Source organism: Dermochelys coriacea, chromosome 10 (genome assembly GCF_009764565.3).
Source record: "Dermochelys coriacea isolate rDerCor1 chromosome 10, rDerCor1.pri.v4, whole genome shotgun sequence".
NCBI lineage: Eukaryota > Metazoa > Chordata > Testudines > Dermochelyidae > Dermochelys > Dermochelys coriacea.
Window position 1 is genome coordinate 2929613 of NC_050077.1, and position 27932 is coordinate 2957544.

The following is a 27932-nucleotide window of genomic DNA, read 5'->3' on the forward strand; positions in this document are numbered from 1 at the left end:
TAACCTCGCCACCCTGGGCTCCGCATACAATGTCTCCCCCGCAACACCACTGGCTCCCAATATTAATTCAAGTCAGGCTTATTCCTGTCCCAGGCTGCCTGAGTGCAGGACACAGGAAACCATGCTCTGCTCTTAGTTCTCGAGCTCAGTGCCACTGAGTGGCCCTCAGCAGCCTGAAACAGCAGCTTCAGGGAAAGTCCTGCTCGGCCCCTGCAGCCCCCGGATGGAGCACGCTCACTTCCTCTGTGCAGACAGGACACAGTGAGAGTTTGTAACATACTCAGTACGGCTGGAGTCTTCCAAACTCCAACAAGTCTCTGCTGAGCATGTAGATGTTTCAAAGACTTGTAACTTGGCCAAACGTGGGTTTTCATGGGAACAGCGAACAGCACCTCCCTGACAGCAGGGCAACTCCCTTGGCAAACTTGAAGCACTTGCTCTAAAGCACAGGGGTGCTAGAACTGCTCCATTAAATGGTTAAAAGTATTGAACATTGGAAAAACAACATTTTTCCCTCCCCTCATTCTCAGAAACAGCTGGACCATTGTTGCTCAAACTTTCCAAAGTTCTGAAGCCTGAGGCAGGTGCCAAGCACGGGAAATTTCAGACCGAATTGTTAAAGTCTGGCAAAATTATAAGCAACTGAAAACAGGGTCTTGTAATGGAAAATTTCAAGCAGCTTTAAGCATAGGTGGCACTATCAGCTCTGCCTACAATTATTTGTAATCACACAGTGCATTTCTATAGCCTGGAATGTTTTATCATCTAATTAATCCCCACAATACCCCATGAAGTAGGGCAGCATATGGAGAGAGGTGACGTGACTTCCTGAGTATACAAGAGGAGTCAGTGGCAGAGCTGTTTGAGGACACAGCTACTAAATACCTAGATAAGTTAGAACAAGGTGTTCCCGGCTCTGCAGGTGACACTCTCTTGCCTCCTGTGGACAGGCCCCATTTAATGCACTAGGACCAGTTCTGATTTCAATCTCTATGAATTGTTGTGCAAACTATGCGAACTCAGCAGGGTGCTAGCCCGGCCTATGGAGTGCCAATGTTCAGGCTTTCCTGCATTAAAGTGCCCTTTCCCCGGTTGCTTGGCAGTCTGTGAGCTTAGGCTAAGGCTTCATACCACATCCCCTTCACCATTTCCTCTTCCCTGGCTTTGTTTAGTGTTGAGAGGCCTATGGAGAAGGCAGCTAGTGACCTCCTACCCAGTTACTGTAAACGGTTATGTATATTTACAGTGACAGCCACCATAATGGTTATAAACCAAAGCAAACACCATTCACACTGAGGCTTTAAACCAATGCCAGCTAAGGGGTCTGTGTGCACAGACATGTTCTAATCCTACATTTTTTTTTTTTTTGCTCGAGCATCCTCTGCTGGCCAGTCGATGCACTAGCAGTGGTGCTAGTGCCAGGAGTGAGCTGCTGAGCAATTCCTTCGGCTTGCTACAGGGACTGCAGCTGTCATGGGACAGAGGGGAGAGTTACTTCTTTGGAATTTGTTAGTCTCTAAGGTGCCACGGGTACTCCTTTTCTTTCTTTGGAAGGACAGATCAGGTCAGAGCTGGCACAGGATCCTGCAGTGGAACACTTAAAAAGAAATATCCATTTCCTTAAAAGGAAATATCCATTCTGGGGAGAGGGCAACGGGCTTTTGCGCTGCTGAGGTTTGTGGAGGGAAAGGGAAGAGGAGAGGATGGTCCTGGGGAAGCCAAAAAAAAAAAAAAAAAAAGGAGGAGAGAATCAGAAACAGGAGACAAAGCAGAAAGCTGGGCAGGGCGCAGGGGGCAGGCTCCCAGCAGGGCAGTGACCTTGTTCAGCCAGCCGGTGCTGGGAAACACCTTGCCATGTTTCTGTGAATTTACATTCTGGCCAACTGTTTGGAGGTTGTTTCCATTTTGTTTTGGTTTTTTAAGAATTCAGAAATCAATTAGTGTCGGCGCAGTGACTTATGATGCACATTCCACAGGCATTTCTGTTCAACTCGGCTTTTATTCACCTTATTAGGATTAGAGCAGGCTGCTCACTACAGCATCTGGCAACCGGCAGAGATGTCAGCCAGCCCTGGGGAGCAGGAGAGATTGCTGGAGATCAAGCACACAGGATGGGGCCATGGGACACAATAAAGAAGTGCTTTCTCCAGAAGCACCACTTGTACTGTGCCGGGAACGCGGTGGGGCCAGGGGAACACAGGGATGGGCACTCCCATCTCCAGCACAGAAAAGTAAAGGAAGCGAATTTCCCACAGCGACTGGAGCAGCAAGCACATTGGCATCATCAAGGTACTGCAGTCGCACTGTCATGCCAGCGGGAGCACTGTGCAAACCAGGCTAGCACTGCTTCATCACTGCCCGCCAGACCCGCCTGCCCATTTTAGCTTCTCTCCATACTGGATATTAACCCCCAGGACAACTGCTCTGGCTTCTGGCTGCCATTTGTGCAGTAGCAAGAGGCCCTGCCCCAGCACAGAGAGGAAAGGCCAGTGCTCCTAGCGCTTCTACCAAGCCAGGCAGGCCTTCTCTTTAATCTCAATACAATGGATGTTTTTGGTTTTGATTTTTTTTTTTTTACAGAATCCGTAGCGTCAAGTGGGATCATCCTGCCGACACCTGCTCTCTGGGGAAAACAGACTGGAAAGCTTGGATCCCTGAGCAGTTCCATGTGGTCAGACAGTGAGAATGGAGGTGCTGGTGTGTGGTGAAGTAGAGTTTCTCCCGGGGGCCAAGTAGAGCCAATTTCCTATCCATAAGTGATTGTGTCCCGCATGCAGGCCCAATCCAGGGCTCACTTCAGGAGCAGGCGGATTTTCCTATCGCCAATCAAGAGCCTTCAGGAGCAAAACAGAGAGAGATAAGCATGTGTGCAGCATATGTACCATCCCCACTACAGGAGCTGTGTACAGACAAAGAAAAAACAACCTCCCTGTCCCACTCCAAATTGGGTGCTACACAGTGGGAGGGAAAGATAGACAAGTTAGGGGGAGGGGAAGAGCGATGGCTCCAGAAAGAGCAGGATAACATGCTGAATTCAGGGATGATTTTCACCTCTACAATCTTTCTTCCTTCACAAGGACTCTAGGAACATGCAGAGGATTCTACACGTCCCCTGTTTTCCAGCTGGGCATGCACATTAAACAGCTAAGGGACTGCTGTCATTCAGAGAGAGGGGAAAACTCCAAAGCCAGGGGGCTGGAAGAGTCCACAGCTGGTTAGGAGCTGGCTGAAGCTTTTATTGCTGATTCTTTTTGATAAGGGAACTTTGTTCCTGTGCCTCTGGCCTTCTGATTCGTGGGAGCAGATTCCCTCCGGCCAACTTTGCATCACCTAGGGGAGGGATTTCTGCCAATCAAGGTCCAGAAAAACACTCACCAACAACTCTGGAATCCTTATTTCTAGCGTGGCATCAGATGAGTGAGGAGGGTTTCAGGAGCTCACTCAGACCCGAGGGACGGGATGTTGGGAGACAGAAGGGACTGGGAAGGGCCTCTGGATCCGCTACCATGTGGATTTGCCATTCATTCCCCCATAGCTGGGGGTTGGGGATGCAACCATCTGGCCAGGGTAGCCTGAGGAGCTGTTCTGATCACACCACAGCCAGTGACTGAAGACTGCTCCTGCTCCTACTTCCTGGGAGACCCTCTGTGCTAAAGCCCCCCCGTCTGGGCCCGAGAGGAGGGACTGGACTCACCACTTAGCGAACAATCACGTTCTATTTTACAGACGGGAAAATGGACACAAGCAGTACATGGCAATGTGGAGATTAGACCCAGGACCTCCGCGTGACAAGGTACACACAGCTTTCCCCCTTCTGACACATTTCATCTCCACTATAGACAGCGTCCCCTCACCTACCTTATCAATGCACCAACTAGCAGGCTGGCTACCATGGGCCCTACCCAGTAAACCCAGTGATAGTCCCAGTAGTTTGCTACCAGAGCTGGTCCAAAAGCTCTGGCAGGGTTCATGCAAGCCCCAGATATAGCGCCTCTGAAAGAGAAAACAAATGAATAGTCACACAATTCATCCTGCTGAATATACCATGTTCGGCCATAGAACTCCAAGGACAAATTGTTTTCAGAAGTAACAATCTCTGTAATAATGCCCCATTGATGGCTGACTACAGTAATCAGAGCTACCATACAAAATATAATGACCATTGCAAAACTTATCTGAACAACAGTGACAGACCTGGGAACATACCTGTATGGACTCCAGCATTAGCTGTTAGCTAGGGAGCACCTATACCTGATCGTTAATAAATGAAAGCTAACAAGGGAAGTAAAAAGCTTCATGGGACGAAAATTAGAGTGTCTGTTTTAAATTTAAATGTTGGGTTTGCTGGCAGCTTGGGTTTTAAGCTCTTTACTACGTGTAGGTCTCAATGTACTGCAAAAGGGGCACGGATACATATCTTCCAGCAACGGATAAACATTTGCACCTGATGTCTGTGCAGTGTTTAAATAAGAGCTTCAAATCCCACTAGAGGGGGCTCTCCCTTAAATAAACAACCTATTAGTATTCATAATTACGGGCTCTTATTATCGGATTTCCAGCACACAAGAAAGTAAACAGCCTGCCTGCTTGAAAAACTGTGTATATGGCTACACAGAACAGGCTGTGATGGCTCACCCAGCTAGGATGTCAGCGGTGACAGTGAAACCAATGCAGAAAGGTGCCAAAGGGCTGCTGGTTTTTTCATTGATGGCTCCCATGCAGACGGCTAAGACCAGGAACATGGTCATGACAATCTCACCCACAAGGGCGGAGGGGATCTGCCCGTCGTCTGTGATGCTAGTGAAAGCCGCTCCAGTGGCATTTATGTATCTGTCATTTGTTGTCATAACCTACAAGAGAGAGCCCTGGAATTGGTACGGTTCCCATCTCCACACCATGGCTATGTGTTCCCAGTCAGGACAGTGTAGGTGGATATAACATCAGGGCAGAGAGCAGCTAATCTGATCACTTTCTTTCTGAAAGTCAACCTAAGTCTCTAGCGAATGTAAACTCATTAGCAAAGGCTTTTAGCCTGTAGATAATTACAAGTGGATTAGCCACCAGCTACCCTAGCAAAGCTGTAAAGAAATTAAATACCTCAGGTATTTGCTTAATGGTTTGCAACTGTACACAGCACGATGCCATTTATATATCAAGCACTTTGGGTGATGAGACGGGTGACATAAAATGGGAAAGACCATTGTAAATAGAGAGGGAAGTGCAGATGGCTGTAGCCGACAGGAAGAATATGCATTCTTCTGTATATAATAAAATAACTATAACCCTGCTGCACTTACAGAGTAACTGCCACTGAACGTGAGTTAATGAAGATTCCCAGCATCCAGTATAACAGGTATGTCCACATTAAAGACAGGCAAACTGAGGCACTGAACGATGGGGCAGTGACTTGCCCGGTGTCATACACTAAGCCAGCCAAAGAGCTGGGAACAGCACCCAGGAACAGTGGCTCCCCGTCCTTCTCTCCAACCACTACACGAACTCTGTACCCACAAAGGAGGTGCTGTGCATCACCATGTGTGTTCAGATTCCAAGCACAATGTTATGTCTGTAAGTTAAACTAGGATCGGATGCTATAACATCCCCTGCCTTTTCCATCAGCTCAGTCAGCTGCTGGGTACTGGCTTCCAGCATCTGCCCAATGGTGCAATGACAAACTGTTCTCTCACACAGCACAAACCGAAATGAGAAACATAACCTGCCTTTGAGGGGCCCCTACCCACTGCTGAGATTCACGTCTGCATGGAGGGGAGTCCAAGACCCCAGGAAATTAACCCTTTAATCTTCTTAGTGAGGAAGAGTCACCGATTTCCATACCTTTGCCAGGCCAGCTCCGATCAGTCCCCCACACAGCTGGGAGATCCAGTAAGGGATGAGCAGCATGATGTTCAGCCCACCAATCAACCATGCGGCCAAGGAGACAGCTGGGTTAAAATGGCCACCGCTGGAATCAACAGAAGAGAGATGTTAAGTGCCTCAACTGTGGGACCCTCTACTCTGAGTTCCCTCGAGCAGAAGAATCTGAGCCCAGCTGGAAATGACCCCTTTAAGCTGGATTCAGACTCAGGTAAACCTTATGCTCTTTCAGACTGACCTGTTACCTAGGCAGCTGCACACCGGTGACAGGTCTGGCCAGCGATTCACAGACCTGCTCTTGCCTCTATTGGATTCTGCCTGCCCCCCCACTCTGGACAGATGATTAAGAGGTAGAAGTCGGGGAAAGCTTCTGAGGCTGGGACAGGGAGCCAGAGACTGACTGCACACAGGAGCTTAAAAATGGGGGCTACTTACACCAAAACAGGATGGAGGGACGATTAACTTGTAGGGCAGGAGCCAGGAAAGGGAAGTGTTTGCAAAGAGTTCCCGGCCTTGCACCTGCAGGCCTCTGAGCAGCTGATGGCGCTATCACCTCCCGGGGAGCGACCACGGCAACACGCAGCCCATGGATTGCTCTAGGGAGGGGCCGAGGAACCAGGGCATGGAACCAGGGCATTGCTTTCCCCTGCTGTTTCCCTCAAGGTTCCTCTTTGGTGCTGACCATATATGAGTGCCGTTCGCTAAGGCCCCACGCCAGGACTCCTCATTCCCGCCTGGCTGCCCAAAGCTGTTGCATGTTTGGTGAGAGCAGAACTTGGCCTGCAGGTTTTCTTTCCCCATATTCACTCTTCTGACCAAGGAGGGATTTGTTCATGGACAAGCTATGCTGTGTAACTGACCCTGGTCTGGGGACATCCGGCGTCAAAAGCACAAGCCTCCACTACTTGAGTCTGCTCCAGCTTTAGCTCAGTAATCTCTCTCGCGGACCAACCACTTGAGGGAGACAATGATCCACTCTCTCTTTGCGTGGATTGCATCGAGATAACCCGAAATTCCCCTCGCGACGTCCTTATGGAGCCCAGGCCTGCAGCCCTGGGGAGAAATGTGCTGCTGGCATAATGAAGCTATGCCTGCCCAGGCTAGCCGTGATCCTGGCTGCCAGCATGCCAGGCCCCTTCCGGAGGGCAACGGAGTTTAGAGATGCCCAACACACATGCAGGCAGCTGGGACCAAAAGCAGCTTTCTTCTGCCTGGCTGGAGCATTGGATGTCAATTCGCAAACAAAACGCAAAGCCCCAAATGGGACGAATGAAAATAGCAAAAAGACCCAGAGCAGAAATGCCTGTTAACTGTCATTATTGCTGGGGTTCCCCTGATATAGCCCTGTGTGCTGGGCACTTTCCCAACAGAAAAGAAGGCCTCGTCCCTGCTCCCAAGAGCTCCCCCACTAAAAGAGACAGAACCGAGACACCAACAAATAAAGGGCAGGGGGAAAGAATGGCAGCCAGGTTAGGGGTGGGTCATGGCCTGGTAGCACAAAATGTTACTGGCATGATGGTTTGGGGATGGGGTGTCATGTGAGTATATTTGTGTCTCCACGGATGTAAAAATGCACAGACGGTCCCTGATTACCCTGCAGCCATGCTGATCTAGTTACTCACAGGCATTGCTGCAAGGGAAGGGGTGAAATGAGGAGCGGGTAGGGATATTCTTCGCTTGCTTCCCCGAGAAATCAGAGCTGGGAAAGACCCTTTGGGTCTCCTTGTCCCTCTCTCCAGCCCATGCAGGAGTGTGGCCTACAGATGGTTCCCTCCATCAGGAGGTTGCCCTGCCTGCTAGCCTCTCTCCCTCTTCTCCTGGCAGCAGCACCTAGCTGGGAGAATGGTCCAGCAGGAGGTAGGATTCTGCACACGTCCAGCAGAGGAGCCCAGCCCGGGGTCCTCGCTGGCACTCATCCCTTTCCGAGATACAAGCATTGCTATTCTCCTTGGTGCTACATCAGAACCAAACACCCACCAGGGGATGACAAGGGCTCAAGAGGCTTCATACATCAGCTAGTGCTGATACAAATGGTCCTCGTTTTCTTTTCCCGAATCCTTTGCCTCTTCTTTGGAACAAATCTCTCTTGTGAAAACCAGGAAGACAGCAAAAGTCGTTCAGCACTGGCCAGTCGGGGCGGTGGTGCACAGTGTAACACTCCAAGCCTGTCACACACAGGTGAAGTCTGAATGATACTCAAGGCCAGAACCCAGAATCCCAGAGCTCTATGGCCTTATCCTGCAATGGGATCTGTGTGGACAGAGCCCTGCGCTCAAGGCATTGCATAGCCTCATTACAGGATCGGGGTAACAGGTTCACATGCATGGATCCCACATGCAGGATGGGGGCCTCTTGTCTGTGACAGGGCCTAAATCACTGGTCTCTAGGAAGTACCAGTGAGAGGCAAATGCAAATTTTGTTATGAAAACAGATTACTGGGGAACGCTCATTAGTGAACTAGCTTCATAACCAACAAACCCTGATAATAAATTGCCTCAAAGCTAATGAGTCAGAGGGTTTAGGAACTGTGATTATTTCTGATTATTGGCTTTAATTGAAGAGGTATGGAGTTGCTAGGATTAATTGACCAAGCCAGCAGAGAATTAAGTTAGTTTCAGGTAAATTCCAAAGCTATACTGCGGCAGTGTACCAATTCCAGCTGTAATCTTGGTGTGGGGCTGAAAATGTAAATGATAGGGCCAAATCCTGGACTTAACAACATAGTACTAGCCCTTCTCTAACGTCACAGCAGTAGAGGTCAAAGCACTTCACAAAGGAGGTCAGGATCATTATCCCTATTCTACAGATGGGGAAACTGAGGCAAAGAGGGGGGAAGTGATTTAACCAAGGTCTCCCAGCAGGCTAGTGGCAGAGGTGGAATAGAACCCAGAGGCCCTGTCCAGTGCTCTGTCACTAGGCGAGTTGCAAGGATCTAGATTTGCAGTATATGGCCTACTCAGGAAGCCTTAACACGAAGTACGTAGGGAGTCCCTACAACTTTGATAGGACTTAAGCACGTACTTAAAGTTATGCACGAACATAAGAGCTCCCTGAATCAGGGTCTCTCATTATAACTATGTATCTGGAGGGTATAAACACCCAGGAAGGTCAGGAGCTGTTTAAGGCCATCACAGGGGCATAGTTAAGAGTAGTGGATGAAATTCAGCAGTGCCTAACAGTGGGAAGAGGGGCAGACCTATGGCTAAACAAAACATCAGGGAAATGCTGGAGGGAATGACCTTGCCCTGGCCAAGGAGATGGATGTGGTGATCTAACTGAGCTTTCCCGTCTCTACTTTCAATGATCCAGTCAGTGACTTAAACCCTGTCTTTGCAAGAGGTAACAGATGCTGTCAGCTAAGGTAGCACACTCAGGAAACGGAGACCAGCGACCAGTCTAGTCCAACAATTTAGCATTTCAGTCAGACCTGTGTATGCTCAGGGACCCCCTTAGTGTGTCTGTTAGTGGGTTAAAGGATAGTTTATTTAGTCACCCGAGCACAGTGTCCAGTCTGTTGTTAGTCATGAAACCTGAGCATCATTCATGTTTTTTCCTCCTAACACTAGGTGCATTGTCAGCAAAGGCTAAAGGGGTCCTTGGGTTTCACTGCTAGCCTGCATATAATCTATGTATACATTAACCCATGCACAGATAACTCTGAACAACAGGCAGTTAATAAAGAGTTATAAAATGTAGATTCCCACCTATTTTTTTATGGAGCATCGATCAAAACAAACTTGTTTTTGCAGCCTCTTTGTTCCATCTTGGCAATAAACTTCTAACCCCAAGTTAGTCAGTTCAGAATGATGCTTTTGCAGAAAAACTTTAATTGAACAACCCACTCCTCTTTCCAGAGCTGGAAGACTACAAACATCCACTGCTTAGTACAGAAACTACCTACTTTATCAACCATTAAAAAGCTGCTGAGGTCCTGTGGAAAAGTTTGCAGAGCAACCTTTTTAGAGACAACGGAGATTTTCTGTATCTCCCTTGCACTGTGTGATTCCTGGAGAATAGTGACCTGAAAGCAGATCTTGGCAGATCAGAGCTCCATCACCTCCAGCTGCTTATTCCTCACTTGAACTGATCATTCATCTTTGTGACATAACAATTATCTCCAGCTAACTGAGAAATCCCATGGGATCAACGGGCTTTGTTCTATTAAAATCAATGGAGCGATACTCATGTACACTAGCTGGGGCTCTGGCCCAATGTCATTAATTGAGGAACAAACAGGGAGAGCAGATGAAATTGTAAGCAATAAAAAGTCATGTTTTGATGCCAGTGAGGTTAGAGCAAAGAGAGTTTTGATGTCAGAGGTTAGAGCAAAGAAACGGGAGTCAGAAGACCTGGATTTGGTTCCTTCCCACAGCAAGACAGTGGCTCACACTGATGGTAAAAAACGATACCTCCTTGCTCAACAGATCTGCTCCCCGAGGGCCCTCAGAGCCACAGCTGCTGGCTTTACTAACAAACCCAAATTTTTACCCCATCCTTCTCCTCTTAGCCTTGCTGAGCCAAAGCAGCTGTGGGAGAGGGAGTTGGATTCTGTTCTGACTCACGCATCATCAGCAGAATTGCTAAGTCCCAGTGGCAAAATCTTTACCTTGAGGTTCAGATTTTAATTCCACCCTCACAAGACCAAGATATAATATCCCTCTGTTGGTCCAGGACTTCTGCTGACCATACGTGAGTCACAAAGGACATGCCTTGATCATCAGAACACAGGCTGAGTTTGCAGGACTGGGCAATTAATGGGGGGGGAAACTTTTCACTTGTGTGCTGGGCAAATTTGATCTGGAGTGGCTGAGAGAGAACAGGTGCGGAACTCCCCAGTGCCTGTTTTAGAATCACCATTCAGAGTAGATTTGTATCTTTCTCTCTCTGGGGCTTTGTTCCCAATTTTAATAATGCAATTACAATAATATAATTATTACAACAACAACTATATTTGCAAAACTTGGAGAGAAGCACTTGACTGGGAATCAGGAGGCCCGGTTTCTAGTCCTGGCTCTGCCACTGACCTCAGGCAAATTGGTCCTCACTCTGTACCTCGGTTTCCCTTCCCCACTCTTTATCCCTCTAGGGCCAGATTTTTAAAGGTACTGGGAGTTAAGCACCTAAATACCTTTAAAAATCTGTCCCATTGTCTATTTGGATCATAAGGTCTTCAGAGCAAGAGCTATCTCTCATTATGTGTATGTACAGCCCTTAGCACGATGCAGCTCTGCTCTGGTCTCAGCTGGGGACTCTAGACACTACCGTAATACAAACAATAATAAACCTCAACTGCAAGGCACTGTGTAAAGTGCAGAGTGTGATTATTAATTATCACTATTACAATTATATCTACTGTACAATTATATCTACTATTATATCAAATCACAAATGAGGCAGGAGAAACACAGAGACTAGGCTCACTGTAGCTAGCTATCAATCAGCAGAGCCACATTTCGCATACTTTCGCCGGAGGTGTCAGGACGCCTTTATGTTTTGGACACATACAATTTGCAGGGTGCCTGCAGCCTGCTCTGTGATTTTCTGAGCCCCTCACTGCGCAGTCAGTGCCAATTAGCCAAGTCCCCAAAATTCTCTCACCTGATGTTTCCCAAAATGGCGATGATGAGCCCAAGAGCCAACCCATGCGCAAGGGCGGGCTGCAGCCTCCCTGTGCCGTCCACATTCTCAATCACTGAAGCGCACCCGATGAAGATGAACAACGCTGACCCCAGGAGTTCTGCCACGCAGGGCTGGGCATACAGCTCGTACCAGTGAGGCTGTCGAGGTTTGTACTTGCCCTCCATTTCCACCTCCTTTATGGACATGCGACCAAACTCCAGGTCAGACATCAGGGGAGCTGAAATGAAGCAGGCAGAGCTTTGATGGCATCCAGTGCCAGGTTAGGCGCTGCCAGACAACGAGTAGACTCCCACAGAACTGACACCTCACATTAGTACATGCAATTCAGAACAATCCAGATACAAACACTATTGCTTAACTCCTTCAGGGACAGCACGCTCTGAAAGCGGGGAGCACTCTTTTCCAATTACTCATTAAGTGCCTCGAGTGGGCTAGGCACTTCAAACAGCATATATGAGATACGGGCTCTTATGATCAGGTGCCAGCAGGGGACCTTCTGATGCCAAGCCAGTGAAAAGGATTTGGAAGGCAGAAATTCTGTGTGGATTTTAAAATGCCTTTGTTACACTGAGGTACTTACTTTGAGTGCTCTGTTCTTCTGGGAGCTGCAGAGACCTCTTGACGCCAGCAGGACCTCAGCGAGCAATGATCACACTGCACCTAGAGGAATGGCTTATCTGTCTCATAGAAATATTGGAATGCTCCCTACTTCACCTGTACGGGGAGACAGCGTATGGGAGGCTTTAAAAAAAATATTGGAATGGATTTACATTGTTAAAAAAATGCAATAAAATCCAAGAGGCGGGTACTCCAGCCCATAGGAGTATGAAAGCTATTTATCTCAATGGTTCTATGGTTCAAGGATTTGTTAAGGATTTCTGCCAAGTTGGGGACTATGGTTCCTTCCCCCGTGTGAAGTGCAGAGTACAATCCGCGTCAGTGCCAGTTGGAGGGACAATGGGCCTGACGCTCTGAGTGCCTTTTGCTGGGTTTTGTTCTCAGAGCGTAACGTGCCATTTGCACACCTGGTCTCACTCCCTTTCCAAGAACAAGTGCGTGTGTGGGGTGCTTATTTGTCTGTAAAAGAGCAAGCAAGCAGAATAGTTGATAGTAGCAGGCTCTGGGGAGAAGGAAAATAGCCTCCTCGTCCAGCCTTGCGTTCTTTCCTCAAACAGAGCTTCCCGGCGGGTCTCCGGTGGAAGTTCTCCTTAAGCAAGTACTTCCCAGCTGAACCCAGACTGAACTGGAAAGAAAGGGAGCTGTGCCATTAGCAAGGGTGGACTGAGACGCTGACTCATCTCACGGGTGCTCACGGCTCTCCTTCACGACTGACGTGAAATGGAACCAAACTAGACTGTGTGAAGCTGGAGGTTAGGGGTGCTCAGGTCACAACAAGTGAAGATGGGGACAAGCCTGAACCAAAGCACCCCAGGCACAAACCTTGGCTTGGGAGCTGTTCCACGGTGAGAAGGAGAGAAGCCCTCGGGCATGGCCCAGCACACCAGGTTTGGGGGCAGTTTGCGCCCTGTGCACATTAGAGGCATTGTTCTTCGGTACGGGAGACCGCACACAGCGTTGCTGCTACAAGCTCACCCCATTGCATACCCCAAGGGCTCCCTGCATCCCCACCCCACCAGTGCCCAAGTGCCTTCTTCCTCTATTTCAGGGTCTGTCTGCAACACCCTCCCTCTCCCTCATGCCAGGGTCTGTGTGACCCCTTTCTCTCCTCCCCCCATGCCAGGGACTGTGCCCTCCATTATCCCTTCCCCCCACACCAGAGAACCCCATTCTCCCCACCATCCCGTGGGCTCTGTGTGCCCCTCCATGCCAGCCAAGCACCTGTGTGCCGTCTCCTGTCTTCCCCTGGATTGGCGGGGATGGGCAGACAGCTGGTGCCCCCTCTCTCCCCCTCACCATAGGGGTAGACTGTGGGGAGACAGTGGGCTAGGAGGGAAGTAATGATATCTCCATATCTCCTCTAGCTCCCCTTGCTAGTTGAGGATCTGCCCCACAGCTGTTAGATGGCTGGGGCTCCCTGTGTCCCCCATTCTCCCTTCAGTTTTCCAATATCCCCCCCCCCAAATCAACAGAGCTCTGCCCTCTGGGGCTGAGATCATTCCTTGGAAGCTGGGAACCGATTAGCTGCAGCATTCAAAAGTTATCGTGTTACAGACACACGTGTGGGGGTTCGCAAGCTCAGCCAATTCTGGTCGTACCTAGAGGGGCCAACCAAGAGCAGAGCCCCGTTGCGCTAGGTGCTGTCCGTCCAAACAGTGTGACAGGACCCGTCTTGCAGGGCTTACAGTCTAAGTAGACAAGACAGAGTTTGAGAGAGAGGGAATGCTTCTAGCCCCATTCAACAGACGGGATCAGTGAGGCAAAGAGAGAGTAAGTGACATGGCCAGGATCACACAGGCAGTCTGTGGCAGAGTCAGAAACGGATCCCGATCTCTTGAGCCCCAGCTCAGTGCTTATCTCAAGCCCACCCTCCTCCTCTTTGACCAACCTTTCTTTGCGCCCTGTGCACATTAGAGGCATTGTTCTTCAGTACGAGAGGCCGCACACAGTGTTGCTGCTATAGGCTCACCCCATTGCACACCCCAAGGGCTCCCTGCATCCCACCCCACCAGTGCCCAGGTGCCCCTTTCTTTGTGACCATTTAAAACCCTTTCTCAGCCCTTGTCCAGCAGGAGCAAAGGGAAGTCCACACTGCTGGCAGGATTAGACTCAAGGGCATTCCCAGGAATGAGGGCTTGAGCACTCTCAGATCCGTGGAAGCACTGTTGTCCCTGTGATACTGGGAATCACATCAAGGCTGGGATCCGGACCCACCCCTGCCTTCTCTAGCCTCCCCAGGGGACAAATACACTCCCTTCACCACGAGCTGCTGCTTGGGCTTTCAGGCTATGCGTTGTGCAGATGGGAAGAACTTTTGCTAGAAAGCAGACAGTGCTTAGTCCCGCTCTCACATGGCTGCTGCCAGCTTAATTCCAGCAGGTGGGCAGGGAGTACCAGCATCCCCAGTCAAACGGATAGAATAAATCACAGCTCCAGGACACAGAGCCCCCTAGAGAGCAAGATCAAAGCGAAAACCAGATGGAGTGTTTGCCATGTTCCTTGGTTCGGAGAGACCCCAAGTGAGTCACACCCAAAACTGGGAGACTAACAAGTTACTTATTACTGCACTCGTGCTCCTGGCCAAAGGGAGCGGAACAGCCTGGCTGCAGGCTTCCGAGCAGCAGAAAGACTGTTGCTCTAACTCACTCAGCCCTTCTGCCTCCTGAGAATTTTTCAAGAGAAAAATAGTAAAGCACATAAACAGGCTCTGCTGCAGTTATGCTGGCCGTTGCTTCCCACCGCAGAGATGGCTGCATTTTGTGGCACGTGAAATGAAGCCAGCCTGCATGGTTTCTAATCCTTTCTTGTGGAGGGGCCACAAGAGAGGGGGTTCTGTACAAAGCCGGAGAGCAGCTCTCCCCCCAGAGTCATGCAGCCCAGGCAGTAGCAGTAAGAGCTTTCTCCGGCCCAGCATTGCCCCACCAACAGGCCTCCATGCCAATCTGAACGGCACTAGTGATGAGACAGAAGTTTGGTCTCCATGGACTGTTAGCTCCTTGGTTATCTGTGGGGCCCATGGAAACTGGCCAGTCAATGCCACTGGGGTGGGGGTGGGAAGCAGGCTAGTCTTCACTCAGAGCTGGCCACCAAGCTAGTGGGGAATTCTGTAAAGCGCTCAGCAAATCAATACAAAATTCCGGGGTAGCTAGCGGGCAGCTGGGGGGCCACTCCCACTCCTTCCTGCCAGCCAAGCACAAATCCTCAGGCTGCAAGTGAAACCGGTTCCCTGCACTTCTCCGGCCCCCATTACCACAGCACCTCACAATCACCAACAGGTTTTATTCTCAAACACCCCGCTGAGGATGGGAACTCTTATCCTCCTTCTCCAGCCAGGGAACTGACGCTCAAGGTAGATGAAGTGACTAGGCTACGAAGTCCGTGTCTGAGCCAGGAATGGAAGCCAGGTCTCCTCAGTCCTAGCCAGTGCCCTGTTCACTAGATCATCCTTCCTACTCTAGCATCAGCATCACTAGCCCTTCCACCATGGCGCAACCCAGAGAGCAGGTCACCAGAAAAGGCAGATGTGGACAGAGAAATAGATACAGACCCTGGTGGAGGCAGAAATACTGCAGCCTTTCACCCTGGCAGAGGCTCTTGGTGCTACTCAGATGTGCAGGCAGAGGCAGCTGTCCTGACAGGGGTGTTAAAAGGCCACAGTCCTTGCGTCTGAGAGAGGAGCAGGCTTTGAGCAGTGCAGCTGGCATGGCTATCAGGAAGAGTGCCTCTCCCCTGAGCCAGGGCACTGAACACCCACCCAGAAACATGAACACCTCAGCATTTCACCAGCTTGAGCAATAGTTTATAAGGTTTTATTTTTGTAGTGGGTAATTAAAGAGCCTGGTTTATGGGGATTGTTTCTCTATTAACTAAAGGCAAAGAGTCCTGGGGATGTTTTTATGATGTTTTCCCAAGGCTTTGGAGATGGGAAGGAAATTTCCATTTGCCTGTCTCAGAAAGGACTGTCCCGGGCTGCATGCCACAGTAGGGCCAGCACAGCAGTGATGGAGGGAACCCAACTTGCCTGCTTTTAAAGAAGAATCTGACTGTCCATGCCCTCTCCACAGACTCCATTCTAAAAACCGTGGATAAAAGTCTTCTCAGCGCTGAGCTATCTAAATCTGATTCAGCCAATTAATCTCCAGAGCCCTAGCTCTCCAGCAGGGCCCTGCACAGACCAGTTCAAACCCATTCACCTAGAAAAACACCCAGTTGCTCTTATCTTATAAACCACCAAATGCAGCACATATAATAGGGACTAGAACCTCCTGGGGTTCCTGAGCTATCAATTTCTCTGGGATTGTCATTATTCCCTAGGGAGGGCCCTGCTCCTCCCCCATTATTGATTAATTAAGCAACCATAGAAAAGCCTTGCCTGCTGCGAGAGCCATACTCAAAGGAATCCAAACCTGATTTCTTTGTTAGGGTAATTATTGTAAGCAATAGGAGCAGTTAAGGTGCAAAACCAAACAGCGATGTCCTTAGTCAGCTGACACTTGCATAGGTCAACCAGGAGTAACTCCACTGAATTGATGGAGTTGTGCCAACACAGAGCTGGAGCAAGCAAGAGAAGAATCAGACTCTTGGAATTTTTTCCAAGGAAGCAATGGCATCAGACCACGGCATGGCCACAGTTCAAACTGTAGCATTAACCCAGAGTCTGCAGCTTTTTAAATATTTACCATACTTGTTTGGGGAAGAGTGAGGTTCTTTTGAATGTGCTGCAGGAGACCCACTACCTTCCAACAATGTAGAGGTTAGTTATTGCTAAGCACAGGACTGGAAATGAAACTTCAACAAACAAGACAGTAGAGAGGAGTCTCTTGTCATGATGGGGAACCTCACAGAGTTTGCAGCCAGTGCATGTAAGCAGCTTGGCTCCAAATATTCCTCCTAGCTATGCCAACCTTGCTTCCACCACACTGGGCTGAATTGGCCTGAGAACTGGTTTTCTGGTGAAATTTCAGCATTGTTGGTTCCAGTCTCAACCCAGAGATGGATTCACCTATGGCCTTGCTGACTCAGAAAAATAAGAAAACAATCAGTGTATAACAAATGTGCCACCGTCCCATGTCTCTGTGCCATTCATAACGGTCCTCTCTATGCTGACCTTCCTATGGTGTTAAGGTTTATCATCGTTTGTATTACGATAGTGTCTAGACTCCCCAGCTGAGATCAGAGCAGAGCTGCGTGATGCTAAGGGCTGTACATACACATAACGAGAGACAGCTCTTGCTCTGAAGACCTTATGATCCAAATAGACAATGGGACAGATTTTTAAAGGTATTTAGGTGCCTAACTCACCTGTAAAAATCTAGCCCTAGAGGGGATAAAGGAGTGGGAAGGGAAACCAAGGCACAGAATGGGAATCAATTTGCCTGAGAATAGATCAGTGGCAGAGCCAGGACTAGAAGCTAGGGCTCCTGATTTCCAGTCCAGTGCTTCTCTCCGAGTTTTGCAAAAGTAGTTATTATTGTCATCCCCATTTTAAAATTGGGAACACTGAGCCCCAGAGAGATTAAGATACAAATCTGCTCTGAATGGTGACTCAGCAGGCACTCGGGAGTTCCTCACCTGTCACTGTTAATTTAAAAAAAGATGTGCTCTTCCAAACAGAGGATCCATACGGGACAGCTGCTCCGGGACACCAGCCTTCTAGTGCACATGCGCAAGATTCCAGGAGCACTCCTAGCAGCAGCACTTCCTACCATGCCCAGCAGTCACAGCAAAGCACCAAGCATCTCTTTCAAAAGTTCCCTTATCTAACGAGGACATTGCCATCTGGGTCCATCTCAAAGTACATTCCACCTTTAATGTCCATGGAAGTTACACCTGCTTATTCCAGAGCTGAATTTGGTCCCGTGCAACTAATTCAACAGCCTTCCTCCACTGAGTAACTTAACGTGGAATGGCTTTGGAAACATCTGATGTGGGGTAAGCACAGACATCAAATAATAGCAGTAGGAATCATACAATTATCTGACAAACACATTGAAGGCCCCAATGCAACAAAATCCCCAAAGAGCACTGAACATGCCCAAGTAAATCTTATTTCAAAACGATAAAACCAAAAAAGAGGAAAATGACTCAAAAAAAAGCAAAATCTCTGGAGAGCAACACACAGAATGGCCTATAACTAACCCATAATCATTAATAGACTATAGTGCTGCAGTGAACTGGGTCAGTTATCAGTGACCAGTCTCAACAATCTCTCAGCGTCTTGTTCCTCTGGTAAAGTATTTTCCCAAGCTCCTACAGAAGATTGCTGTGCCTTTCCTGCTGGCCAGGCATCTAGTCTGACAGTTTTGTTTAGCTTTTCAACTTACCGCTTTTTAATTCAGTGTGACGTTCATCATGGCAGCTGCCCTGGAGTTTGCTCACCACTGTGATCCACTCTGTAGGTGGAGCAGTCGGTTTCATTAGAGGGGTTATTAGGCCTCCTTTCTATTGTCATAGAAAAATAAGAATATAACAAGTGCCAAAACAGGGGTAGACCATGAGGCCATCTGCTCAAGCATTCCATCTTCTGCCACAGCAAATGCACAAGTGATCCAGGTAGTTACACTTTCCACCTCCTGCTAGACCTGAACAGAAGAATGATCCGTCTGATCTGGTATCTAGCACCCTGGCAGAACAGACCAATGCTCAGTTCAGCCAGATTTCCTTTATTTAACAACAGGTTTCAGAGTAGCAGCCGTATTAGCCTGTATTTGCAAAAAGAAAAGAAGGACTTGTGGAACCTTAGAGACTAACCAATTTATTTGAGCATAAATCTCCCCACTGTATTTTCCACTGAATGCATCCGATGAAGTGAGCTGTAGCTCACGAAAGCTTATGCTCAAATAAATTGGTTAGTATCTAAGGTGCCACAAGTACTCCTTTTCTTTATCTAATAGTAACCAGTGCCTAATGTTGTAGAGGAAGACAATGATCTACAAAGGCAATAGATAAAAATTACCAAAGTGGCAGGTGCTTCAGATATGCTGTGCATAGATTAATTTGGTTGATATCCATACTTCAGTTACCACTTCAGCACTGGTTTCAGAGTAGCAGCCGTGTTAGTCTGTATTCGCAAAAAGAAAAGGAGTACCTGTGGCACCTTAGAGACTAAAATTTATTAGAGCATAAGCTTTCGTGAGCTACAGCTCACTTCATCGGATGCATTTACTTCACTTCAGCACTGTAACAAGGATTTTTGGCTGATATCTTTATGCCCTGAGGCAAGCAGATTGGGAGCCCTTATAATTCCAATCTAAGGAAGTGTAAATGCTGCTGCTATTCTTATTCACAGAAATGTCACATTTCTTCCCCATTTCCTAAGGCAACAACCTTGGCAGCCTCGTGAGTGACTCTGCAGCCAGCCAGCGGTTATCAGCAAGAGCACGGTTTCACTTACTTGCGAGTTTCCTGCCCTTCTGCTCAGATGCTGTGCAGACTTGCTGCTTTTACTCCATGCCAGCTAGAGAGACAGTTTATTTTCCAAAGGTAAAGAATGCAACAAACTCCTGAACAGCAGAGGGAAGTTAAGCTACCACATGAGACAAGTGGTCATGTCAAAAGAAGGGACAATATGGAGCATACTGATAAACAACAGTGACCACACACAGCGAGTATATATCAATGGAAGCGCATATCGAGCGGGGTCCCAGAAGGATCTGTCTTGGGTCCATTTCTGTTCAATATCTTCATAAGTGATTTGGAGAACAGCATAGAAAGTACACTTGTAAAGTTTCCAGGCAATACAAAGAGGGGAGGGGTTGCAAGCATTTCAGAGAACAAGACTGAAAAAACTGGTTTGTTTAGTCTGGAGTAGAGAAGACTGAAAGGGAACAGGATAACAGTCTTCAAGTAGGTAAAACAATGTTATGACGAGGAGGATAAACTGTTCTCCATAGCCACTGAGGACAGGACAAGATGTAATTGGCTTAAATTGCAGCAAGGGAGATTTAAGTTAAACATTAGGCAAAGCTCCCTGTCAGGGTAGTTAAGAACAAATTACCTAGGGAGGCTGTAAAATCTCCATCCTTGGAGGGTTTTAAAAACAGATTAGACAAACACCTGTCAGGGTGTACTCAACTGGCCTGGCTCTATCACAGTAATTAAAGATTAATCTTTAATTCCTGAGACTCCAGGACAATCCTGGAGGACTGGTAAACCTAAGCATGAGCTTCTGTGACCAAATGAATCACCACGTCATAAACATACAGCGAAGGGAGCATGGAATCCCTCTTTTACCTATAAGGGGCTAAGAAGCTCGGGTGGCCTGGTTGGCGTCTGACCGGGGGGGACTAGTGAGGGAGGAGGATCCTTTCAAATCTGTGGGGGAAGGTTTCTTGTTTGTGTGGTCTTTTGTTGTTCTCTCTGGGACAGAGAGGGACCAGGGCAGAAAAAGACATCTCCTAAAACACTACCTGAAATAAGCATCCAAGATTATGCCCTTGCTACTGTGCAGAAGGGGAAACTGAGGCACACCGCCTCATGGCATTGGTGGCTAAATACCAAGTCAGGGATGGTCTAGATAATACTTAGTCCTGCCTCAGTGCAGGGGTCTGCAGTCTAGATGACCTATCAAGGTCCATTCCAGTCCCACATTTCTACGATTCTATTTTGCTCTACTTTAGCACCTCTCAGCTGAGGCTCTCAAAGGGCTTTATACACTTTGACAAATTAACCCTTCTTTCCCTCCCCAAGCAACGGTTAGGGATTACTTCATCCACCACTGAAATGCAATTGACCCTGTGGGGGATACACCCAGGATAGGAAATGAAGAACACATTGCAGTGGAATGAATATAGGGAGGCAGAATGCAATTAGCCAAACTGGAATTCAGTCAGAACATTGAACTCTGAACAGCTCCGCTCTAATGAGAGGTGCCAGGGGACCTTATAGACCAGTGCCTTGGCACCTCCAGCAGTGCCCTAACTCTAGAGGCTAGGAAGTTGATTCTATGCTCAAACCTGGGCACTAGATCTATACAGACTCCAGGAGAATAATGCCACTCCCTACACTTTCTGCACCATTTGCATTTCTTGGAGGTGACCAATTCACGTAATAATCAAGAGCCGACATATTTGTTCTATATTTACAATAAGTAGAATAAATCTGTGTACAGCTCTATTAGACCTTTAATAGTATTTGCGGTATTATAGACAGCAGTTGCAACTCCATCGTTAGTGTGGAGTTCAGTTTTGCACTTAAAGCAGGGATTCAACCACGTTGTTCTGTACGAAAACCCCCGTGAATCCTCCCCACACTTGTAGCACTCACGCTTTGATTACAGAATTGATTTTCAAAAGAAGAAAAAGGAGTACTTGTGGCACCTTAGAGACTAAAATTTATTTGAGCATAAGCTTTCGTGAGCTACAGCTCACTTCATTGGATGCATTCGGTGGAAAATACAGTGGGGAGATTTACACACACACACACACACACACACACACACACACACACACACACACACAGAGAGAGAACGTGAAACAATGGGTTTTATCATACACGCTGTAAGGACTGTAAGGAGAGTGATCACTTAAGATGAGCCATCACCAGCAGCTGGGGGGAGGGAAGGGAAGAAAACCTTTCATGGTGACAAGCAAGGTAGGCTATTTCCAGCAGTTAACAAGAATATCTGAGGAACAGTGGGGGGTGGGGGAGAAATAACATGGGGAAATAGTTTTACTTTGTGTAATGACCCATCCACTCCCAGTCTCTATTCAAGCCTAAGTTAATTGTATCCAGTTTGCAAATTAATTCCAATTCAGCAGTCTCTAGAAAATCAAAAACAGACTCCAACGAATCAAATAAGTTATTTGAGTTAAAAATCATTTTAAAAATTGGTCATGCCATCTATAGCATGTCTTTAGAAGACAGTTTAATCTAAATTGGGACAATCATTAATATGCATTAATCATGTAATTAATGCATGGTGTCATGACAGGGCAGCACTAAGGTTGCTTGGGTGCCCTAGGTGTACATTTCCAGACCTTAACATGTTTAGTTTTCTTTTAAATTTAATCTTCACTGTGATTTTTCTGGGTTTATTGTGATGGTTTTTAAGATAATTACAGGTTTCAGAGTAGCAGCCGTGTTAGTTAGTGTTTTTTTTTTCCACCAAATGCATCCAATGAAGTGAGCTGTAGCTCACGAAAGCTTATGCTCTAATAAATTTGTTAGTCTCTAAGGTGCCACAAGTACTCCTTTTCTTTTTTTGAAGATAATTACAACATCCCTATGATGCATTTTGCCCTAAATGCTTGATATACACTCACACTCTCAACCTAAACTCCAACTTAAAACAGAGTTTTTTTCTGGGACTCAAGATAGATGGACCAAAGTGTTTTAATCTGGATTTTTTTAATTGTATGAAATGTTAATGCTATTCCAAGGAAGGGTTTGTGCTTAATCTAGCTTTCCTGGGGGTGGTTTCCATGTGGTGGGGTTATTTAAAAGTCTTCCATACAATATAGGTCCACACGGATAACTGTTTCTTATACAGCGACCAACAAAAAAACACGAACCTGTTTCTTAATTCCGTCAGCATATGTTGCTAGTGTAACAGTTATCCTTATTGCTCTTTAAAGAAAACATGTTAACAATGCAAAGGCAACACATTTGACGTGGTCTTATCTTCATGTACAGTTGTCAAAATTATTTGGTTTTACAGACTAGTAATCCAAATGTTACACACGTTCAATGAGAACTTGCAGAAACAGCTCTGCCTACATATATTTTATTAGCCTATGAACATTTAAAGATCTTGTCCTTTACTTTAAGGTGGCCATTTTGCTGACAAAAACGTGGCTAGAAGCAGGCCACTGCCCCCAGAGAAATTCTAGATTAGTTTGGTTTCTGTGGACTCCCACAGGAAACCAAGGGAAAGAACCACACACAGATCTCAGCTCTGGTATGCACAGCTAATCGCCTCAGCTTTCCAAGCAGTGAATGATGGTACCTGGCCACTCATTTTCATGCGTGCAGCCTCCCAAGAATTATACAACTCTTGCATAAAGAAAATGTCTTGATAAAAAGAGAACTACAGTGGAGTGTATTTTCAGTTCCTGATAAATACGGGTTTCCCTGTCTCAAAGCAGCCCAGAGACAGAAAGTTGCTGTAAATGAAGGGTGCACGGAGTACAACATCTAAAGCTACATTAAGCTGCAACAGCATTTCATTCAGCTCCCAAATAAAAACAGCTGGTTAGTCCCTATAGGAATTCATGGATGATTTGCTAGAACCAGAGTCACCTTGAAAGGTCCTTGAGGGCTGTGGAGGCAGATGCATGGGGAGAAGGATGGCCACTCTGCCCCACCCTCTCATCCAGCCATTCCACAACTCATTCATTCTGCATACAAATTTCAGATATTTAAATGAACCTTCATACAAACCAATACACACACCCCGGACACCACAGCTAGGAAATGCAATTTGCAGCTTGCAGGCTAGACTCCGAGAGCCAACATAAACAAGTGCAGCTTCACAGAAGTCAGGGGAGTTGTGCTGAGTTACAGGTGCGATCAATTGGGCCTGGTTCCCATTCTGTCATCCACATTATAGAATGCCATGAGTGTGCATAATACAAATGAAAACAGAGCCACCAGTGCCCTGAGGAGCTACAGCCTCCTGAGATCAGAGACATGAACTGACAACAGGTGTGGAAGGATATGAGCAAGGCAGCAATACCAAGAGGTGGGAGATGCAGCCATCGGCCATAGCTTGCTGCAGCGAGTGAAGGACATAGCTGCTTCCAACTCAGACTCCATGTTAATTACTTCCCCCACCCCTTCATATATCTGTGGGCCTGAGTTACGTAGCAAAGCCCAGTTTGGTTCCAGAGCCCTGACCAAGGAATGTGCTTTGGAGCAGAGATCTGAGATGTTTGCCCCACAAAGAGAGGGAAGCAGGTTCAGGCATATGGGAGTTACGCAGAAGGCAACGTGAAGAAATAGTGAGAGATTATTCCCATTGCCTAGAAAGATGCGCTGCCCTAGGCCAGGAGGTGGCAGGAAGCTGCCTGAGTCTTGCGCCCCGGATCCGGATCCGGCTACATCCACCTCAGGCCTGCCGCCGCCGCCGCCCAAGTTCGACCCCAATGAGATCAAAGTCGTGTTCCTGAGATGCACCGGCGGGGAGGTTGGCGCCACTTCCGCTCTGGCACCTAAAATCAGCCCTTTGGGTTTGTCTCCCAAAAAGGCTTGTGATGGGGGCTGAGGATCACTGTGAAATTCTCTCCAGAACAGGCAAGCTCAGATCGAGGTTGTCCCTTCTGCCCCAATCATCAAAGCCCTCAAGGAGCCTCCTCGTGACAGGAAGAAGCAGAACATTAAACACAGCGGCAGCGTCGGCTTTGGTGAGATAGTAAAACATCGCACACCAAATGAGGCACAGTCCTTGGCCCGGGAGCTCTCTGGAACTATTAAGGAGATTCTAGGAACCGCTCAGTCTGTTGGCCGCAATGTTGCTGGCAGACATCCTCATGATGTCATCGATGACATCAACAGTGGCACAATAGAGTGCCCAGCTAGCTCAGACAGAATCCAAGAAGAACTCTCAACATGAAAGCGGATTAAGATTTTTTGGGACAATTAGGAAACCTCAATAAAACCTGCAGTTGAATGAGGGAAAAAAAAAAAAGACTAAGTTTCCCTAAGAAAAGAAAAGGAGTACTTGTGGCACCTTAGAGACTAACAAATTTATTAGAGCATCTAATGTTAGTCTCTAAGGTGCCACAAGTACTCCTTTTCTTTTTGCGAATACAGACTAACACGGCTGCTACTCTGAAACCTAAGAAAAGGTGACAGAAAGGAGAGCACTATCTAAACCAGACTGCATTAGTCTAATGATCCAGTGCAGATGTAACAGCTGGACTTTCCCCCCCATCACATCTTCCTCCCTACAAACACCCCCAACGCTATCTATGTAGTACACGCTCCTTTGATCGTTATTGTAACCCTAGAGCAAATTTGACCTACTTTCAAGCTTCATTGCAGCTGGACCATTTAACTAAAAACTCTAGAGGAATGGTTTCAGAGTAGCAGCCGTGTTAGTCTGTATTCGCAAAAAGAACAGGAGGACTTGTGGCACCTTAGAGACTAAAATTTATTAGTAATAAATAAATAAATAAATAATAAATTTGTTAGTCTCTAAGGTGCCACAAGTACTCCTTTTCTTTTTTCTAGAGGAATGCTTACACTCAATACAACAATTCTATTTTTTCTCCCCCTCGGTTGCTGCATCTTTCAGCTGTTTTTCCACACTGCTCCAAACAAATGTTTGCAAACTGGAAGATGTTAGAAAGGGGGGAGCTTTCATAGATTCCACTTGACCATATAACAAAACAACTAGCAGGGCATTTTTTCTATCCCCATCCTTCTGGCTAGGGCAATATTTCTCCTTACATTGTATTCTTCAATGCTTTCTCCAAGATAGGTGATTACTCAAGAGATAAGGGAATAAGAGGAGCTAACCGGAAGAAATTCCCCCTAAATTACCTGCCTTATCTCACCCATCAGCGGAGACAATTGCTAATACCAAAGGGAACACAACATTTCCAGAGGCAGAGGAAGACCCAGATCATTGCCAATGAGAAAGTAACAAAGGAGATTGTGTGTATGTAGGAATGGAAGGGAAAACACAGGGTGCAATCTCTAGCCTTTCAGCTTTGGTAAACTAGATTCAAAGCAGTCTTGCATCACAAGCCCTGTAACAGCTTCATCATAGAACTGGTCATGGATGCCTAAGACACATCCAAGGCTTTAGCCTGGGCATTTAGGTCATGCCCACATTACAATTTTAACAGGCTCAAGGAACACATCAAGCCCCTGCCATGGTAATAGCTCCTATATCATCATCAGCGATCCCTTGAGGTCGAGGGTGATCTCTTTCACAGGTTTTATTTTTCATGGGTCCTTTGGTGACTGAGGAGTGCGATCTTCGAACCACAGGGTCTTTGCAGGTGGTATTGGAAGCCAGGGTTAGACATCACTGCTGCATGACTGTTGTCTTTCCTTTTGTTTCTGGTGTTTTTCCTGCGACCAGGGCAAGGTAATTTTCCTCAAAAGTGGACGTTTCCTCACCAACAAGTCTTGGCCAGTTATCCTTATCCTAGACTGCTGTCTCCCAGTGTGTGGTGTCGATGCCACATCTCTTGATGTTGATCTTAGGGTGTCTTTAAAGTGTTTCTTTTGGCCTCCCCATTTCCTTTCTCCTTTGGCGAGTTGGGTGTACAGCAGTTGTTTTGGTAAGCGTACATCAGGCATGTGCACACAGTGCCCACTCCACCTCAGCTGGTACTGGATAATCAGGGCCTCAGCACTGAAGATGTTGGCCTCTGTGAGGACACGGACATTAGTGCGACGATCCTCCCACTTTATGTTGAGGATCTTCCTAAGGAAGTACTGGTACTCCAGGTTTTTCAGGTGTTTTCTATAGGTCACCCAAGCTGCTATGTAGACAGGGATTCACATGCTGCTAGACACTTGCACATTTCAGCAAACACCACCCTTCTTCCCCACCCATATGCTGCTGCAGAATTTGACACGGCTTGCCATCTTTTCAAGCCATGAGCAGGACTAGAACAGAGGGGGCGCCCCAGTTCAGCAAAGATTGCTGATGCCCTAAATTTTTTCTAGGCTATAAACAGGCAGGCTCGTAACCTTCAAGTTATGCTCACAGCTAGTCTACGTAGCCACATGCTCCTGGCACTCTTTCCCCTCTTCCCATCCCAACCGCAACCATTAGTTTGTTCCAGGGACTTTATCTTGTAAATTCTTCAGGGAAATCACCATCTCTCCCTTTGTTTGTACACCACCTAGCACAACAGGAGCTGATCCTCTAGGCTCTACGGCACTACTAAGGGCACTGACATGGATCCAGGATTGGACTAGCAAGGAATGCTGCAAGCCCGACTGAGCTACTTTCTCAGAGCTAATTGAGGGAATCTTATACAGTGCTCACTGTATATGTGCTTTAAGGTGATTAATCATACACTTCAATAAGCTGCTGGTCAAATAAGAGAGAAAATGGTACTGGCCTATCTACAGATCAGGGCAGAAATGACAGGACCTTAACTATAGCCAGCAGTGATCGATGGCTGTTATTGGATAGCTGTTTGGTGTCCTCTAAAAGGAGCTGGGTAGGGCATCTCAAAAGATATTGACACAACATAAGCCATCACCACATTTTGTGCTAACGGGGTCCCTTGCCAGCAGCCTTAACAGAGACACCAGAGAATGAACAGATGATAGAGACTGCACTCCTGTCTTATTTCTAAGCGAGAATCCCTCCAAACCAGGGTTCAAGTCCATTGCAGGGAGCAGCATTGTGAAAGCTTGCCCTGCTGCTGCCGCTGTTCGGTAGATAGAGGACATCAGGTTCTGGGACTGTTGATACAGCACTTTTTATTGGTGCTACAATTTACTTAAAGTGAAAATTTAAGATGAAAGACAAACTGGCAAACTACTTGATCTTGGAGAGATCAGCAGACAGCCCATCTGCCACAATCATAAATGAGACAAGGTGGATGAGGTAATGTCTTTCATTGGACTAACTCAGGGCTGGGCAAACGTTTTGGCTTGAGGGCCACATCAGGTCTTTGAAATTGTATGGAGGGCCGGTTAGGGGAGGCTGTGCCTCCCCAAACAGCCAGGCATGGTGTGGCCTGGCCTGGCCTGGCCTGGCCCCCACCCCTGCTTCTTGCCCCCTGATGCCCCCTTGGAACTCCTGCCCCATCCACCACCACCCCGTTCCCTGTCCCCTGATGCCTCCCCCGCTCTGGTCCCCTGCCCCATCCAACCACCCCTTCTCCCTG

The 27932-nt window shown here is 47.5% G+C and overlaps 2 protein-coding genes across 5 annotated transcripts; one reads left to right on the forward strand and one right to left on the reverse strand.

The window, feature by feature from the left end:
• Positions 1-1979: 1979 nt before the first annotated feature.
• AQP8 (aquaporin 8) lies at positions 1980-21454 on the reverse strand. Of its 4 annotated transcripts, none has more exons than XM_038419946.2 (8): positions 19088-21454; positions 18456-18573; positions 12095-12228; positions 11473-11731; positions 5836-5962; positions 4636-4850; positions 3859-3993; positions 1980-2834 (listed from the first exon to the last, which is right to left on the reverse strand). In XM_038419946.2, exons 4-8 carry the CDS (start codon positions 11721-11723, stop codon positions 2792-2794), a joined length of 771 nt encoding a protein of 256 aa, XP_038275874.1. In that variant the 5' UTR covers positions 11724-11731; positions 12095-12228; positions 18456-18573; positions 19088-21454; the 3' UTR covers positions 1980-2791. The 4 variants fall into 4 exon arrangements, with proteins under 4 accessions (XP_038275874.1, XP_038275872.1, XP_038275875.1 ...); XM_038419944.2 differs by adding an exon at positions 13731-13820 and having other exon boundaries at positions 18456-21454; XM_038419947.2 differs by having other exon boundaries at positions 12095-12174; positions 18456-21454.
• A 2636-nt stretch (positions 21455-24090) lies between these two features.
• LOC119862434 (60S ribosomal protein L12-like) lies at positions 24091-24742 on the forward strand. The gene is given in 1 exon segment (XM_038419153.2): positions 24091-24742. A coding segment is annotated over 1 exon segment (582 nt). The 5' UTR covers positions 24091-24100; the 3' UTR covers positions 24683-24742.
• Positions 24743-27932: the final 3190 nt, after the last annotated feature.